This window comes from Megascapheus bottae, chromosome 34 (assembly GCF_031878675.1).
Source record: "Megascapheus bottae isolate mThoBot1 chromosome 34, mThoBot2.hap1, whole genome shotgun sequence".
Classification (NCBI taxonomy): Eukaryota; Metazoa; Chordata; class Mammalia; order Rodentia; family Geomyidae; genus Megascapheus; species Megascapheus bottae.
Genome location: NC_143542.1, coordinates 7,492,490 through 7,508,774, shown reverse-complemented (window position 1 = coordinate 7,508,774; position 16,285 = coordinate 7,492,490). Strand labels below are relative to the sequence as shown.

Below are 16,285 nucleotides of genomic sequence, written 5' to 3'. Positions count from 1 at the left end.
GACTGGCAAAAAAAAAAATTCCAAGTTCTTGAGGAGACTGTGCCCTATGTACCATGGATTGTGCAGTTGTTGGTCAGGTATATTTTCTGTGTTGCTTAGATCTTGAAGAACTTTTCTGAGCTGTGTTTGCCTTCTGAGTTGTTAGGTCCCCGTGTGACCTTGGGTTGGATTATTGTTCCTTTTGAGTCTCTGCTGCCTGATACTTAAACATGTTAAGGTTATTTTCTCATCTTGGTAAACCTTTGATATTTTCTGCTAAAGGTTGTGACTGCCAGAATGTAAGCAAAGAAATGATTTTGCTGTGTTTTCATATCATGTCCTGCTAGGATCCTCTGTGTTGGTTCAATGCTGTTCTCTGCTTTTCCATTCAGGTTACCAGCTGATTGGGAGCCACTCTGGGGTAAAGCTGTGCAGATGGACAAAGGTATTCAAATTTTATTCTATTATATGCAGCGTGTGTGTGTGTGTGTGTGTGTGCGCGCACGCATGCCATTTCTAGAGCTTGAACTCAGACTGAGCACTGTCCCTGAGCTTTTCTGCTCAAGGCTAGTGTTCTACCACTTGAGCCAGCTCCACTTCCTGTTTTCTGGTGGTTCATTGGAGATAAGAGTCTCGGACTTTCTTGCCTGTGCTGGCTTCAAATCTATATCCTTAGATCTCAGGCTCCTGAGTAGCTAGGATTATAGGCGTGAGCCACTGGCACCTGGCTATATGCAGCTTTCATATGGCTGCTACATGTAGACCATAAATTCACTATCTAATTTGAATTTATATTTAATAAAACGTACAAAGCTCTCAATGCGTGAGTTCAGTCAGTCGGGATGGAGAACCTTGTGCCACCCAGTGAAGGTTTGCGCCATTTTCCTCCCCCAGAGAATTTCCTGTGCCTGTTTCTAGTCAGTGCCTCTCCATGGAAGCTATTACTCTAACTGCAGCTGGTGTTAGTTTTTTCTTTCCTAAAAATTCAAATGAATAGTGTCAAGTATAGTTGTTTGTGAGTTGGCTCCTCTACTTCATCTGTGCTTTTTTTCATTCTTTTGCTGTCACTGCTGTTGCCTCCATGTATGTTGAGTCTCTTGGCCATAGTCTCAGCTGCTTTGGATGACCTGCTCCTCCCTCAAGAGGACTGACGCTGCTCTGACACTACTCTGCTCTGCCCTGCTCTGCCATTCCCTTTAATCTCCCCTGACCCCCGCTGGCTCTGGTTCTGTAGTGCCTTCCATCAGCCGATCTCACAGCCAGGCCCTCCTCACCTCTCCAAGGCCTCCTCATAGGTACTTTTGCCCAGGTGGAGCACATTTTTAGAGTTTCCAATGAATCATTCTGATCATACCTTAAAAAGATTAATATTGTCTTGACCCTAGCTGTCGGGGTCCTTCGTCCCCAGTCCCTCTTGAGGAGGGATGGGGAAAAGCACACCCCAACCAGTCCAAGCCGCGAGAGGAGAGGGCCCACTGTCCTCCCGCACTCAGCCTTGCTTCTCCGGAGCACGAACAGAGACTCCACGCAGCTTCATCAAGGCAGGAATCTCTCTAAAACTCCCCTCCTTATATTGGGTGCGGGAGCCTATCAGCACAACAGGTGGGCAGGATAAAGAGGTCCACTTGTCTACCCCTACTACAGGTCTCAGCAGAAAGTTATTAGAATGGCATTACTCGGCCCCCAACATCTCCCCCGTTTTTATCTTAAAAAAGACAAAACTTAGGATATGTGGGGTACTACCATATTAGATCAGCTGTGCCTGTCTTAGGTGTCTCCAAGCTCATTAGTCTTCTTACTCGTCATGGGATCACCAAGTCCTTTTTACTTGGCTAGGTTGATAGGTACTTGGCTCCTGTCTTAGGTTGATAGGCTAATAGCTGGGGCTTTCTGACTACCAGCTGTCTAAGCAAATCAGACCTGAGGGGCTGCATCTATTTCCATGGGAACAAATGCCCGTCTCATTAGCGCTTTCTGTGTTGACTTTGTAGGCAAGCAATGGACGTATTACAATTATAGTGCATAAAAACAAATCCAAACTGATCAATCCCAATATAGTGTCAAGATAACAATCACCCAAAGTTAGAATATTGTAACAATTGTGCACATAACAATTCCAGTCCTCACATGCTGACTAATGGCTTCTGAGATCTACAACGCAGTATTCAAATCATTTTTCTGTAGAAACAGTAAGGGCAGGAAAACATCAAAGTCTCTTTTACTGATGAGCAGGAAAGCATTCTCCTCTGCCTATACAGGCACTAGTATATACTGAGTGGCTCTGACTACAACAGAGAAAATAGGGAAACATTCCAACATCAACTAAGAAAACATTTACACAAGCCATAGGGAATAGCAGGGCAATGGAAGAATTAGGATTCTTCCAGTTCCCCCCCCTTTTTGTTTTAAACTACTGTCCAAAAATGACTCTGGTCCCTTCATTTTAAGGGGGTTATGGGCGAAGATCCATTTTCTGTAACTTCTTCAAGCTGACTCAGGGGCATCGTCTCTGTATTTTGTCAGGGACTTTAAAAAGCTTTAGCCTGTTTTCAACTATTCTGAACCCAAGCACAGGCTTTCTAGATCACTACCACTTAATTCTCTTTCTCAAGTCTGCACTTTTCACCTGTTCTTAAACTGTTTACTCCCGTATACTTAGATTTACACCTGTTCTTAAACTGTTTACTCCCGTATAGATTTAGATTTACCATTCACACACACATTCGCGGTCGTTCCAGTCTGAACCCATTTGGTTCTATTCTGAAATCTCTTTGAAAAACAGAAAATTGGCCTCGCCCTCCGCGAGGTAATTTTTTTGACATTTTGACATTTTATTAGAAAATAGGCCTGGCCCTCCACGAGGTAACCATTAGCCCCGCCCTACTGCTCTGGCCAGAGACTCCTGAGAGGTTCCTCCCTTCCTGGGACATTGCCTCGCCCTCCTCGAGGTTCCTCCCGAAGTGACCCGCGCTTCGGAGGTGATCTGGGAATGATTAAAATCCCTTTCACACACACACACACACACACACACACACAGATTCACTGGTTTAGTCTTTGAGGAATTTTGTCTTTGTCTTTTTCCCTGTGTCTTTCCCTTTTCTTTTTTCTCTTTCCCTGTGAGCAATTTCAGCCTGTATTTTTCCTTCAGGTTTCCCTGGCCTTTCTCTCCCTTTTTCTTTTTCTTTGCATTATCTTCCTTTCAGATTTCTCTGGTTTTTCAGTCCCTCCTTTTTCTTTTGTGTTTTCTTTCAGGCTTCCTTGGTTTTTCAGTCTTTCTGTACCTTTCAGGTTTCTCTGGTTTTTCAGTCTGAGTTTTTCTTCTTTGACTTTTTGCAGGTAGTTGCTTCCCTTTCTCATCACCTTTTTTCTTTCTTTCTCTTTGTCCCTCTCTTTCTCTTCCTGTCTTTTTCTTTTTCCCTGTGAGCGACTTCAGCCTGCATTTTCCCTTCAGGTTTCCCTGGTTGTTCAGTCTTTTTGTGCCTTTCAGGTTTTCTCTGGTTTTTCAGTCTTTCCTCCATGTGTCTCTCACTTGGCTCAACTCAGTCGTGCCTCTTTCATGCCCCATTTCGTGCGTCTTTCGAGCCCCACGTAGGCTCTTTCGTGCCCCAGGTTGGCTCTTTCGTGCCCCACGTTGGGCGCCAATATGTCGGGGTCCTTCGTCCCCAGTCCCTCTTGAGCAGGGATGGGGAAAAGCACACCCCAACCAGTCCAAGCCGCGAGAGGAGAGGGCCCACTGCCCTCCCGCACTCAGCCTTGCTTCTCCGGAGCACGAACAGAGACGCAAGGCGGGAATCTCCCTCTAAAACTCCCCTCCTTATATTGGGTGCGGGAGCCTATCAGCACAACAGGTGGGCAGGATAAAGAGGTCCACTTGTCTACCCCTACTACAGATGTCAGCAGAAAGTTATTAGAATGGCGTTACTCGGCCCCCAACACTAGCCCTGGGTTTGATCTGAGATATTTCTTCACTGACTTAAGAGGTTTTACCCCACATGTGGTATGTGGTTTGATCTGTACATTAAACAATGTTCCTGAGGAACTGTCTGTGTCTTGTGTATGTGCGGTGTGTCCTGCAGCTCTCTACCCTTTGAGTAGATAGAGGATGAACTTACTCCAGGCTGCATTCCCTTTTCCCTTCTCTTCCCCAGTGCATATGAGTACTGTACCTACTCTTCAGAGCCTGTCTTACCTCTCTCCTGGCACTGTGTATTTTTATTTTTATTTTATTTATTTTATTTTTTTTGCCAGTCCTGGGCTTGAGCTCAGGGCATGAACCCTGTCCTTGGACTTTCTCAAGGCTAGAGCTCTACCACTTGAGCCTCAGCACCACTTCCAGCTTTTTTCTATGTATGTGGTACCGAGGAATTGAACCCAGGTCTTCGTGCATGCTAGGCAAGCACTCTAATCACTAGGCCAAACTCCTGGCCCCACTGTGTATTTTTAAAAAAACGTTATTGGAGGCATTCCCGTAGATTTGGATGTGGTGTGTTAGTGTTCCTCCCTGGAGCACTTTTGGAGTTACTGAGTCATAGGTTTATTCCACTGGCTTTTGGAAGCCCAAAGCAAGATGGAAACATTATAATGCTAAGATTTTGAGTTTGTGTGCCACGTAGACACCAGCAAGGTCTGTTTGGCCATGGGATGGTAGTGTCACCTTTGTAGTGATGCCTTCTGCTGCTTTGTTTTTGCACACTGATGGTCTTACTTGCATTGTGATTTGGTGTTTCTTGTCAGTCGATGCTTCGTGGGAGAGGTGGATGCTATAAACACACGTTCTATGGAATTGAGAGTCACCGCTGCATGGAGCTTACCCCAAGCCTGGCCTGTGCAAACAAGTGTGTCTTCTGCTGGCGGTGAGTAGACAGAGGGGCCTGCCCAGGGTTATGGAGCCTCCTGCCTAGTATTTGCGGGTGTCAGACTCAGGAAGGGCTCTGAAGCTTTTTGTAGTTCCTGACTTTATGTTTTGCTAATTTGGTGGATTTCTCTTAAATTACTTTGTCAGGTAGTTGTTATCAAGTTTTCAAAACTATTTTCTGGCTCCCCACTGTACTGTTTTCTAGTTCATTCATGTATTACTATTCCCCCCTCCCTTTTTTTTTCTGATTTCAGGAAACTGTTAGCTTATTAACATTCAGTCTTAATATTAACAATAAGTCTTTAAGCAATTCCTTAGCCACATTCCATAGATTTCAGTTATTGTTCAGTTATAAATCTTTACCAGTTTCCATGTGACTTTTGGGTGACTGGTGTGGGCCCACATCTAGTGTGAGTGTAACACTTCATTTCTTTCTTTTTTGTGGGTCATGGGGCCCACAAAACTCTGAACTCTGAGTCTGGGTGCTGCCCCTGAGCTCTTCAGCTCAAGGCTACCACCCTTGAAGCCACAGCCCCACTTCCGGTTTTCTAGTGGTTAATTAGAGAAAAGAATCTCATAGTCTTTAGTGGCTTTGAACCGTGATCCTCAGATCTCAGCCCCCTGAGTAGCTAAGATTACAGGTGTGAGCCACCGCACCTGGCTGAATGTAACATTGTCTGAGCAGTGTTGTTCATCTCCGGGTCAGGCATGGTGCTGCACACATGGGGTTTAGGCAGGGGTCATGAGAGCTGCGTGAGGTCAGCCAGGCTGTGTCTCGGGCCAAGTGCCCAAGTTGCTGCTTGGTCATGGCTGACATGCTTGAGAATGGTTCCCAATGCTGAAATACTTCACAGAATCCGCGGGGATTACAGGCATGAGCCTTTAGCCTCGCTCAGGCATCACTGTCTTAGGCTTCTCACTGTGATCCCACCGTGAGCGTTCCCCCTTTCCTGACACGAGGGATACAGTGTTGACATGCACAGTGCCCCTGTGCTGCTGCCTGTCTGTGTACCTTGTTTACGTCAAAACCAGGAAGCAGTGGTCTCTTAACCCAGTGTTCACTCAGCAGTCAGGAATTGGGCAGAGGCATGGTGAGACTCCTCCCTACCTGGTGTCCTGACCTATGGTAGGTTGGAAGATGCTGCAACTGACAGCCGAGCTCTTAGGAACTTTCTTCTTTCACAGACTGCCTGGTAGTAGACTGTGAGCAGCTGAGATGTCGTTATAGGAGCCCTGAAAGCTTTGCCTTTTGTTCTCAGACACCACACCAACCCTGTGGGAACCGAGTGGCAGTGGAAGATGGATCAACCAGAGATGATCTTAAAGGAAGCCATCGAACGCCATCAGCACATGATTAAGCAGTTTAAAGGTACTGCCATCTCTCGCCACAGGGTTACTTTACTGTGGCCCAAATCAGACTACAGAGGGATTGAGTGGGAGACAAGTTTCCTCAAAATGCTGAGGGTATTTAACCTTTTCTATCCCATGTCATAGAGGAACTAGAAGTTCAGTTGGTAACTTGCAATGTAGTGCCCTTAGGGTGTAAGTTTTACAGACTGTGTGTGTGCACATTGAGAATTAGGCTGAGTCATTCACTTCAGAATTGACTAATGAAATTATGGAGGTCTTAAGGATTCTAAAATATGATGGATTGACTGAATGGTTCCCTGCAGATTGAGATGCAGGGAAGAGTGGCAAGTTCAAGTACAAAGTCTACTGGCTAAATCCCTTCTTGCTCAAGTGACTAGACGTTGCTCTATTCAGGCCTTCCCCAACTGGACCAACCTACAGAGTCGATGACAGTATGCCTTACTCAGAGTCCACCAATGGAAATGTTCATCTCCTGGGAACACCTGCACAGAAACATCTGGAATAATGTTTGACCGAATGTCTGGGCCCATATGTCTGTGGTCCATCTGAGTTGATATGTAAAATTAACAGATATTTGCAGATTAAGAAACAAATAAGCTGGGCACCAGTGACTCACGCCTGTCATCCTAGCTACTCAGGAAGCTGAGATCTGAGGGCGGCGGTTTAAAGCCAGTCAGGGCAGGAAAATCTAATGGACTCTCATCTCCAGTAAACTACCAAGAAAGCTGGGATGGAGCCCAGGCAGAGGTGGGGGTGGAGAGATGCAGCCCTGAGGCCGACATGTATCCCACAAGGGAATTCCTGGAGGAAACCTCTGTCCTGAGGTGACTTGAGGCCAGGTGCAGGTCTGAGGTTTGATAGTAATTTTTGTGACAGGAGCATTTTTACATCTGCACTTTAAGTGGATATCTGTAATGAGTAAGTCATGAAGACGACATTATTCATGTGAATGGGATGTGATAGTTGAGCTCAGTGAGTGCAGAGATTTGCCGTCTGCCAGGTGGGTCTGTCTGAGTGGCTTGCTGATGTGAATGGGATGGCTGGCTCCTAACCTTGGGCACACTTAAGTGTGGACATCTCATATGGCTTCACCATCGGATGGTATACACCATCACTGAGAAACTTATTGAGACAGGGTTACCTTACCCTACGTAGGTCAGGCTGGCCTTGAACTCTTTCTTTTCTTTTCTTTTTTTTTTTTGGCCAGTCCTGGACTTGAGCTCAGGGCCTGAGCACTGTCCTTGGACTTTCTCAAGGCTAGAGCTCTACCACTTGAGCCTCAGCACCAGTTCCAGCTTTTTTCTATGTATGTGGTACCAAGGAATTGAACCCGGGTCTTCGTGCATGCTAGGCAAGCACTCTACCACTAGGCCAAACTCCGGCCCTGAACTCTTTATTTTCTTTTCTTCTTCTTTTTTTTTTAAAGTCCTGGGGCTTGAACTCTACCACTTGAGCTGCAGTGCACTTCTAGCTTTTTCTGTGTATGTGGTACTGAAGACTCAAACCCAGGGCCTCCTGTATGCCTGGAAAGCACTCTACAACTAAGTCACATTCCCAGCCCCATAGCCCTAAACTCTTGGTCCTTCTCTCTCAAGTCTCCTGAGTGCTAAGATTGCAGGCGTGTGTTGTTGCACCTGGCTAAAAGGAAAGGATTTTTTTTTTCCCCCTCCCCGTGGGTCATGGGGCTTGAACTCTGGGCCTGGGCGCTATCCCTGAGCTCTTCAGCTCAAGGCTACCGCCCTACCTAAAAGGGAAGGTTTTTATTTCCTTTCTTTTTTGAAAATAATGTTTATTATTAAGTAGGTATACAAAGAGGTTAGAATTCCATAGTCAGGTTTTGAGTACAGAGGCCCCCTGTTGTGCTCCATCCCCCATCCTTACTCTTAAGTTACCTAGTTTAAGTTTTACGTAGTATACATTGATATGACTGCATTTGTTCACCCTCCATTCGTGTGTACACCTTCTCCCCCTCCAATTTTAATTTTCTAGATGCATATTGGCCTTAATGGGTACCCACAGCCTTACAGGGAGAAAGAGTCCTGAGTGTTTGAGGAGCCCTGCCACTAGTCTGTCCCCTCCCCTTCCTCTCTCTCCGTCTCTCTTCTTCCCTCTTTCCCTCCATCTCTCCCTGTCCCTGTCTCTCCTCCCCCCACCCCTTTCTCTCTCTCATCCTGGGGCTTACACTCAGCGTCTGGACACTTTCTGAGCTTCTAGTACTCTTAACACTTGAGCTATAGCGCCACTTCCTGCTTTTTCTGCTTTCGTGGTCCTGAGGAATTGAACCCAGGGTTTCTTTCATGCCTGGAAAGCACTCCACTACTAAGCCACGTTCCCAGCCCCCTGACACCAATTTCATCCCATGGGGATTTCCTCCTCTCTCTCTCTCTCTCTCTCTCTCTCTCTCTCTCCCCCTTCCTCTCTCCCCCTTCCTCTCTCTCTCCCTCTCTCCCTCTCTCCCTCCCTCCCTCCCTCCCTCCCTCCCTCCCTCCCTCTCTCTCTCTCTCTCTCTCTCTCTCTCTCTCTCTCTCTCTCTCTCTCTCTCTCTCTCTCTCTCTCTCTCTCTCCCCCCCCTCTCACCCTCTCTCTCCCTCCCTCCCTCCCTCCCTCCCCCCTCCCCCCCATATCTAACAGAAATGTCACCATGTCAGTAAAACACATTTGACCAGCAATAGGAAGGTTTGGGAGGTAGAACTGATTGGTATTTGTAAATTAATATTCTTCAGCTGGGTTAAGCAGTTTTTCTTTGAGGCAGTAGGAAATCCAGCATGAGTGTGAAGGTGCAGTAGATGCGGCCAGAATGTAGGGGCAAGGCGGGCGAGTGCAGGGGTGGAAAGCTGTCATTCCCTCTTTTTTCAAATGCAGGTTCCTGGAATTCCAGCATTTGTTTAATTTTTCGTTTGTCTCATTCTGAGTTAGCATAGGCCACATTGCTTTTTGGAAATATGTCCTAGTGCTGTTGTAGTCACAGCAAATCTTGCTGTGAACTGTAGTATTAATAGAAAGACCCAGTTGTTACTATTGCGGTTAAGTTTTTATTTTTATTCTTTTTTGATACATGGATTGTCTTTGTAGTTTCTGGGTACCTCAAGCTGGCCTCAAACTCTCAATCCTCCTGGTACAGCTTTTATTACAATTGTTATTATTATTATTATTACTACTGCTTGCTATGTAGATCAGGTACCTGTCTTCCTTCTTCAGCCTTCTGAGTGCTGGGATTTCAGATGTGTACCACACCCTGTGCCAACACAAAAACAGCAGTAGTAATTTCTTCGAGAGGAAATCTTGGTAGTTGACCTGTGTCTTTTCTGGCCACAGGGCAGTGTGACTATTCCAGGCGTTGTGATTTTTCTGCGGTAGAAACTGGTGTGCTGTTGTGCTCCTCTGGGGACAGGCTGAACTACATAAAACAGGGCCTCCTCCCGGGTGAGTCCTTGCACAGGTGTCCTCACCTGGTGCAGGACCCGTGGTGCATTCCACCCTTGAGCTCTGTAGACGCTGGTGTCATTCTGGACTCCTTTGGCTTTGGGAGGTCTTCTGCGGCTCCTTCTTGGAGCTGAGAGAGATCTGGTTCACAGCATGGCCCACCTACAGAGGCCTGGTAGAAGGCATCCTTCCCTCTTCTCCCATACCTGTGCTAGGGATTCTCTGTTACAGCGCATTGCATTAGCCTGTGTCCCTGTGGCTTAAAAGACAAAACAGAAACCAAGAGGAAATATGTGCTTTTGGCTTCCTTACTTGAAATTTATAATATACTTTCTTACTGGAACGCAAATTTGAATTTGAAAAGTCAACAATGAAATAGATTTGTTAGGACTGTCATTTATGTATGTTCCAGGTTAATTTGGTGTTTGCATGGGCATTGATTTCAATTTTAATAGTAGTACCTCTGTGGGAATACAAATTTCAGGCTTAAAAGTACTTAGGAATGGGATTCTCTTATAAATTAGAAAATATGGACGATTTCCTTCTTGATTGGATGTACTTTGACCTCTCTCTGCTGGCATTGTTGTCTTTTTCTTGGGCTCGGGGTCCTTTTTCCCAGGGGAAGAGCTCTGCTGTCTCCAGTGGGGTGGATCCAGTCATCGTTGGTTTTATTTTGGGGATGGGATTGCTGGTGGTTATTATGGCCTATGGTCTCTGAGTTTCCAGCTTCAGCCAAATGGCCAGCCATGAGCAGGCTTTGACAATGTCCTGATTTCTCCAGTGCTTCCCTCAATTCTGGAGGCAATTATTGTCTTTTCACTATTTTGATGACTCATCAAAGAATCTCTTTTCTTAATGACCTTTATTACCCTTCCCTTTATACACGTACGGAATTAACTTCATACTGATTGAAAGTGGGGCAGTGCCTCAGTGCCGCCTGCCCCTTCGGAGTCCTCGCCCTGCCTCAAGAGGCTGTTCTCAGAACCCATTCAGCCCGCGCTGGTGAGTGAGCACAGTCAGGAGGCCCTTGGTCCTGAAGAGGCCCTGATGAAAGATGCGTCCCTTGTCACAGGCTGTCCTTCCTGTGCTTGTCTCTAACGAGATGTGCTCAAGTGTCTATCACAAAGATCTTGGAGACAGGGAGCACCTGCCCAGTTTTCTGATGCATATTTATGGAAAACCTTGCAGTGTGGGTGAGGCGTGGCTTCAGCCAGGATAGGTCTTGGCGAGGAACCGAATCTTCTTGAGAGGAGAGATGAGGTTGTATTTCTCAGTAGCCCAGAATGTAACTATATGATGAACAGTATATCAGGCTTATGCATCATTTGTGACTGCTGTGACATTAGCCTAGAGTTTCTGGAACCCCAGGTTCTTGCCCTGGCATCTTCACACAAGCTGAAGATGGTTCTTTGTTAGTCTTCCTAACCTTGTGGTTCAGGGTTAGGAAGCCCCGTCAAAGTATGTGAAATGTCAGAAAAATTACACAACGTAGCAGGCAGGATAGCAAAATGGAATTGAGAAGGGTCAGGATTTGGGAAAAAAGAGCAGAGCAAATGTGTGTGTGCCTGTGCGTGTGTGCGTGTGCGTGCGTGTGTGCCTGCGCTTGTATGCACATGGGCATGCGTATGTGCCTCCATGCAAGCAGGTCTTCTAGATTTTCTCCTGGAAAGTGGAGCCTTTCTTCTCCAGGACTGGACACTAGGTGCTGTTGTATTTTCTGACACATCCCTTTTTTTGGGTGTGGGTGCGGGTGTGGGTGCTGTCCATGAGTTCTTCAGCTCAAGGCTACTGTCCTAACCATAAGCCACAACCCCACTTCCTGTTTTCTAATGATTAATTGGAGATAAGAGTTTCACGGCTTAGTAGTGCCCGGGCTGGCTTTGAACCTTGATCCTCAGATCTCAGCCTCCTGAGTAGCTAGCTAGGATTACAGGCGTGAGCTACCGCACCAGCTTGACACATTCCTTTGCTGTCAGTGAATTCTGCAGTAGCCCCAGCAGGTAGCCCAGAGCTAATGGGTGCCTTATAAAGCAGAGAAGCAGGACTTTACATGGCCTTCCCGGCACCCAATGGCTTGACAGAGTCAGGGCAACTTTTAAGTCCCAGAACTGGTTACTGTGCAGGGTTTACTTCAGGACTCCCCTCGTGTTGTGGTTGTCTAGTGGGTAGTGTGGCTGTGACCTTTCTCATCGTAGCTCTGTGGAGAAGATGGCACAGGATCTCTGTATCTGCTTATCATGTTTGTTTCTTCTTTCACTCCATGGCTGCTCCTCTGCTGACCCTCCTCTGCCCAGAGCTGTGTGTGTCAAGGGTCTCAGGTATAAGTCCCCTCTCTCTACATCTCCTGCCTTAGTGATCTTAGCCCCTGCCTGGAAGATCAGTGTACTGAAGTCTGTATTTCCAACTCCTCCCAGATTCTAATTTGAACGTCCATATTCAGATGTCTAAGTAGCTTTATCACTTGTCTAAAATTGAGCACCCAGACTATATGTTGTCCCCTTCCCTCCTTTTTACGACCAGGGTTTATTTCTGTTGCTCTGTTGCTCAGACCCAAAACTCAGCGGAGCTCATTAGTGTCTCAGGTGCTCTCACACCTTACAGCTGATCCAGTGCTGCGTTCAGCACAGGTCCAGCTGGCAGTCATCTCATGCTGCCCCCAGCTGGAATACCTGGGTCAGGTCAAAGACCCATAATGTGGACTCTAGCCCTGCCTCATCAGGCCTGTCTGGCCTTGCTCTCCGTTCTGCTTCTCTCTGTGGCCACAGACGGCTGTCAGCTGCTGTGCCGGAGCACAGGGAGAAAATATTCCACCGTGGCAGCAAGTCCCGATGCTGCTGCCCTGCAGTAGAAGTTGATGTTTAGCATGTTCCTTTCTTTCACGCATTTGCTAGAATGTAATTTTAACAACGACTCACATCTTTCTCTTTTTTCCTTTCCTTTCCTTTCTTTCTTTTTTTTGGGGGGGTGGGTCATGGGACTTGAACTGGCCTGGGTGTTGTTCCTGAGCTTTTCAGCTCAAGGCTACCACCCTACCCTTGAGCCAAGCTCCACTTCCCATTTTCTAGAGGTTAATTGGAGATAAGAGTTTCAAGTCCTTTTGTCCCTGGGCTGGCTTTGAACCTTGATCCTCAGATCTCAGCCTCCTGAGTAGCTAGGATTACAGGTCTGAGCCACCATGCCTGGCTTTTATTTACTTTTCTAGAACAGTGCTTGGCACAAAGTAGGTGATTGTCATATTCATGTCAATAAGGGCAATTACCATTTCATTTGAATTAGAATGTCTGAATGTCTTATTCAGTCCACAAAATTAAAATCCTATTTGTAGCTAGTGTTTTTTAATGCATTTGATCTCCAGCTCCAGTTCCAGTGTTGCACTGTCTCATGGGTGATAAGAATCTCATAGATTTGTCTGCTTGCTGACTCTGAACCTCGATCATCAGATCTCAGCCTTTTGAGTAACTAGGATTATAGGCATGAGCCGCTAGAACCTGGCTTTCATCTAATTTTTGTAACAGCTGTGTGTGTGCCTGTGCCTGTGTACATGTATTGAGTCACCCTTTTAAATATTGGCTAAAGAAGAGGAGAGGCTCATCATGGACTTGTAACTGGTCATGGTAGGGCAGAATTGTACCTAGGATGTCTGGTCTCCAGTGGCCAGCCTGTAACCAGTGCTTAGCCATTCTGAAGTTGGGGTCAGTTTTGGAACTAAGGTGACATCCACCCTTCTACTTAGCTTCTCATAGGGGATTTAAAGTTAGTGATATTTACGGTTTACCAAAAGGAAATGTTATGTTTCGTGCTGAGTTGTCCTGGCAACACAGATTGAGTTTAGGGATCAGTGTTTGCTTGAGTTAAGATCTTAAATTTCAACGAAAAAAATTACTCATCCCAAAATAGTGATGTGACACGCAGCCTCAGATTGAAGTTAGTCGTCAAAGAAGACATCCCCCGTCGCCATTGGAGTCCAGCCTGTTGACATTTTTTCTTCCGAGTAGAGTGTGTGTGTGTGTGTCTGTGTGTGTGTGCGCGTGCGTGTGTGCGTGCATGCATGTGCCACATAGAATCCTTCCTGAGAACTGTCACGATCCAGCCGTGGAAGTTAACTTGGTTCCTCCAGGTTCTTGGTTTCCATTGTTTGGGATTGTAATTGTGATATTGGTTAGGAATCACTCCTTTCAGCAAGCTGGCGTAGAGGGGTCAGGTGTCCTCAGAGACCGGCTCTCCAGTGCCACGTCCCCTCCAAAGGCTTCTAATCCATTATACATTTGGTTATTTCTAAAGAAAATTCAGTGTAAGATATGGCAGCCTGAAGGTCTCTCCCAGCTCTGGAACTAGGGGAGAGAGATAGAGGCCTCTCACTGGATAAAGTCAGAAGCACTGGAAGTGAGGGAGGTGCCCTGAGGTGGAGCAGTATTGGTGGTGGAGACAGCCTGGCCTGGTCTCATCCCCAGGGAGCCTAGCACCGCTGCTCATGCCTCTGACCAGACTGGCCGCCGACTGCCACCAGTGCCACCCAGGCAGTACTGGTGCCGCATCCCTGCCCAGCTGCCCTGGCACCTTCATTTTGTTAGGTTGTGCACCAGCCTGGACACTTTAAATTGGCACACATGAGTTGTACAGAGGCTTTTACGTGCAGTTCCATACACGCGCACACACACACACACACACACACACACACACACACACACACACACACACACACACACACACACACACACACACACACACACACACACAATGTATCCCAGTCCCCCTTCCCCTTAAAACAATTTCAGCCAGCTTCCTTGGTGAGAGGCAGCAGCTCTCGGACTTACCTGCCTGTTGGCTTCCCCCGTGGGGCCTCAGAAAGTACCAGTGTCTACCCCGGTGTCAGAGCTGCAGCTTGCATCTGCGCTGTTTAAGCAATGGCGGATTCAGAGCCCTATAGTTATGGATTCAAACTTCCAGTTGCCCAGCGGGTACGACTTTTGGAAAAGGGGTTGTTTGAAGGTGGGCTTCGTGGCTGTAGGTGATTCCAGGGGGAACCAAAGGCACTCTCTTCTCTCTGTCCTCCCCTCTCCTTCCTCTGTACCTGGAAATGAGCACATTAGCTTGTCACGTCAAGGGACTTAAGAAGCACATGGGCGATTTGTCAGTAAGGGGCTTTTCTTAGACATAGCCGAGTGCATACTAGTTCTGCTTCTGCCCGTGCTGTCCACCAGGGGCTGGATCAGAATGACTCGCTGATGGTGACTTTTTTCAAATAAGTCCAGGTTTTCCCAACCTTTTTCTTTGGGATGAAGCTACGTCAAACAATCACTGAGAAGCTTGTTGATGACAGTCTGTGTGTTCTCCTCTTCCCCCGTCCTCAGGAGTGCCAGGTGTCCAGGCAGAGCGCTTCCAGGAAGGGCTAGAGGTGAGGCACTGTGCACTGTCCCTGGTAGGGGAGCCCATCATGTACCCCCAAATCAACGCATTCCTGGACCTGCTTCACGAGTGCCAGATCTCCAGCTTCCTGGTCACGAACGCACAGTTTCCTGAGGAAATCAGGTGGGTCTTTTTACGTGGTGTGCTTGCATGGACCCTAAAAGGATTTACTTAGGATATGCAGTACCTTTGCTGAGTTTTGAGAGGGAGATGCGGCCCTCCGCTTCATCTCATTGTGTTAGAAAGGAGAACACTGTAAGGATCGAAGTGAAAACAAACTGCTAGGGGAACTCGAAGGTGAATGCACAGAGGGGTAGAGCTGAACCAGGAGGCTGACCCGGAGGATTGCGAGTTTGAGACTCGCCGGGACTGCAGGGTGAGTTTTGCAGAGGAGAGATGTGGTAGGAAACAACGGGGAAGCCCTGACCTCATCTGATCTGAGGATATGGCTGGAGTCAGTGCTTTGCGAGAGAGGAAGGGGTAATTTTTTAAGAAAGCTTGTGAGAGAGACCCGGAGTTAGGGTTCTGTGACAATTATCCTACTAATTGGCGTGGACCACCAAGGGTGAGAAGGAGACTGGCAGTTGGAATTCAAGTTGGAAAGGAAGACCTTGCTCTCGTGTGCACGTGCCATGTTGCCCCATGGTGCAGAGTGGGAAAGAAGTAGCGGAACCGGGGGTGGGAGTCAGATCTGTTTAAGCATAAAGGCTTCTGAGGATTTCAGATCTAGGATGAGATCTAGTGTAGGGGACCACACAGCACATTCACATCGCCAGGTGATGCTAACATGGAGGAGACAGGCCAGTTTTTCAGATCTAGAGTACAAGAGTTTAAAAAAATGTAAGAGTCCATTCTGAGGAGAGAGGATCCGGGTGGTGGTGGCGCTTGCGCCCATCTATAGTCCTAGCTACTCAGGAGGCTGAGATCTGGGGATTGAGAGTCAAAGCCGGACTGGGCAGAAAAGTTTGTGGGATTCTTCAGTTAACTACCAAAAGTCACAAGTGGAGTTATGGCTCAAGTGGTAGAGCTCCAGCCTGGAGCAAAAATGGTATGGGACAGTGTCCCTTGAGTTCAAATTCCAGTACACACACACACCTGCACACATACCCGCACTCATGGAGGTCCTGAAACTAATCTCCCAGGGACACTGAAGGCCAACTGTAATGCTGAGGGGAAAAAAAGCACCTAAAAATAGGCACAGTGAGACCTGCCCTCTCAGCTGGTCAGTGTCTTAATCCAAGTTTTGTGCTG

At 47.2% G+C, this 16,285-nt stretch overlaps 1 protein-coding gene across 2 annotated transcripts in view; it reads left to right on the top strand.

Annotated features, from left to right (window-relative positions):
* The window catches only part of LOC150042787 (S-adenosyl-L-methionine-dependent tRNA 4-demethylwyosine synthase TYW1-like), a 64,053-nt gene that overhangs the window by 20,462 nt on the left and 27,306 nt on the right, over window positions 1-16,285 (top strand). For both annotated transcript variants that reach the window (XM_090324034.1, XM_090324035.1), the window contains exons 9-12: window positions 372-424; window positions 4,714-4,832; window positions 6,094-6,203; window positions 14,980-15,157. In XM_090324034.1, the coding sequence (XP_090180160.1) occupies window positions 372-424; window positions 4,714-4,832; window positions 6,094-6,203; window positions 14,980-15,157 (460 nt within the window). The remainder of the gene's footprint in view (window positions 1-371; window positions 425-4,713; window positions 4,833-6,093; window positions 6,204-14,979; window positions 15,158-16,285) is intronic.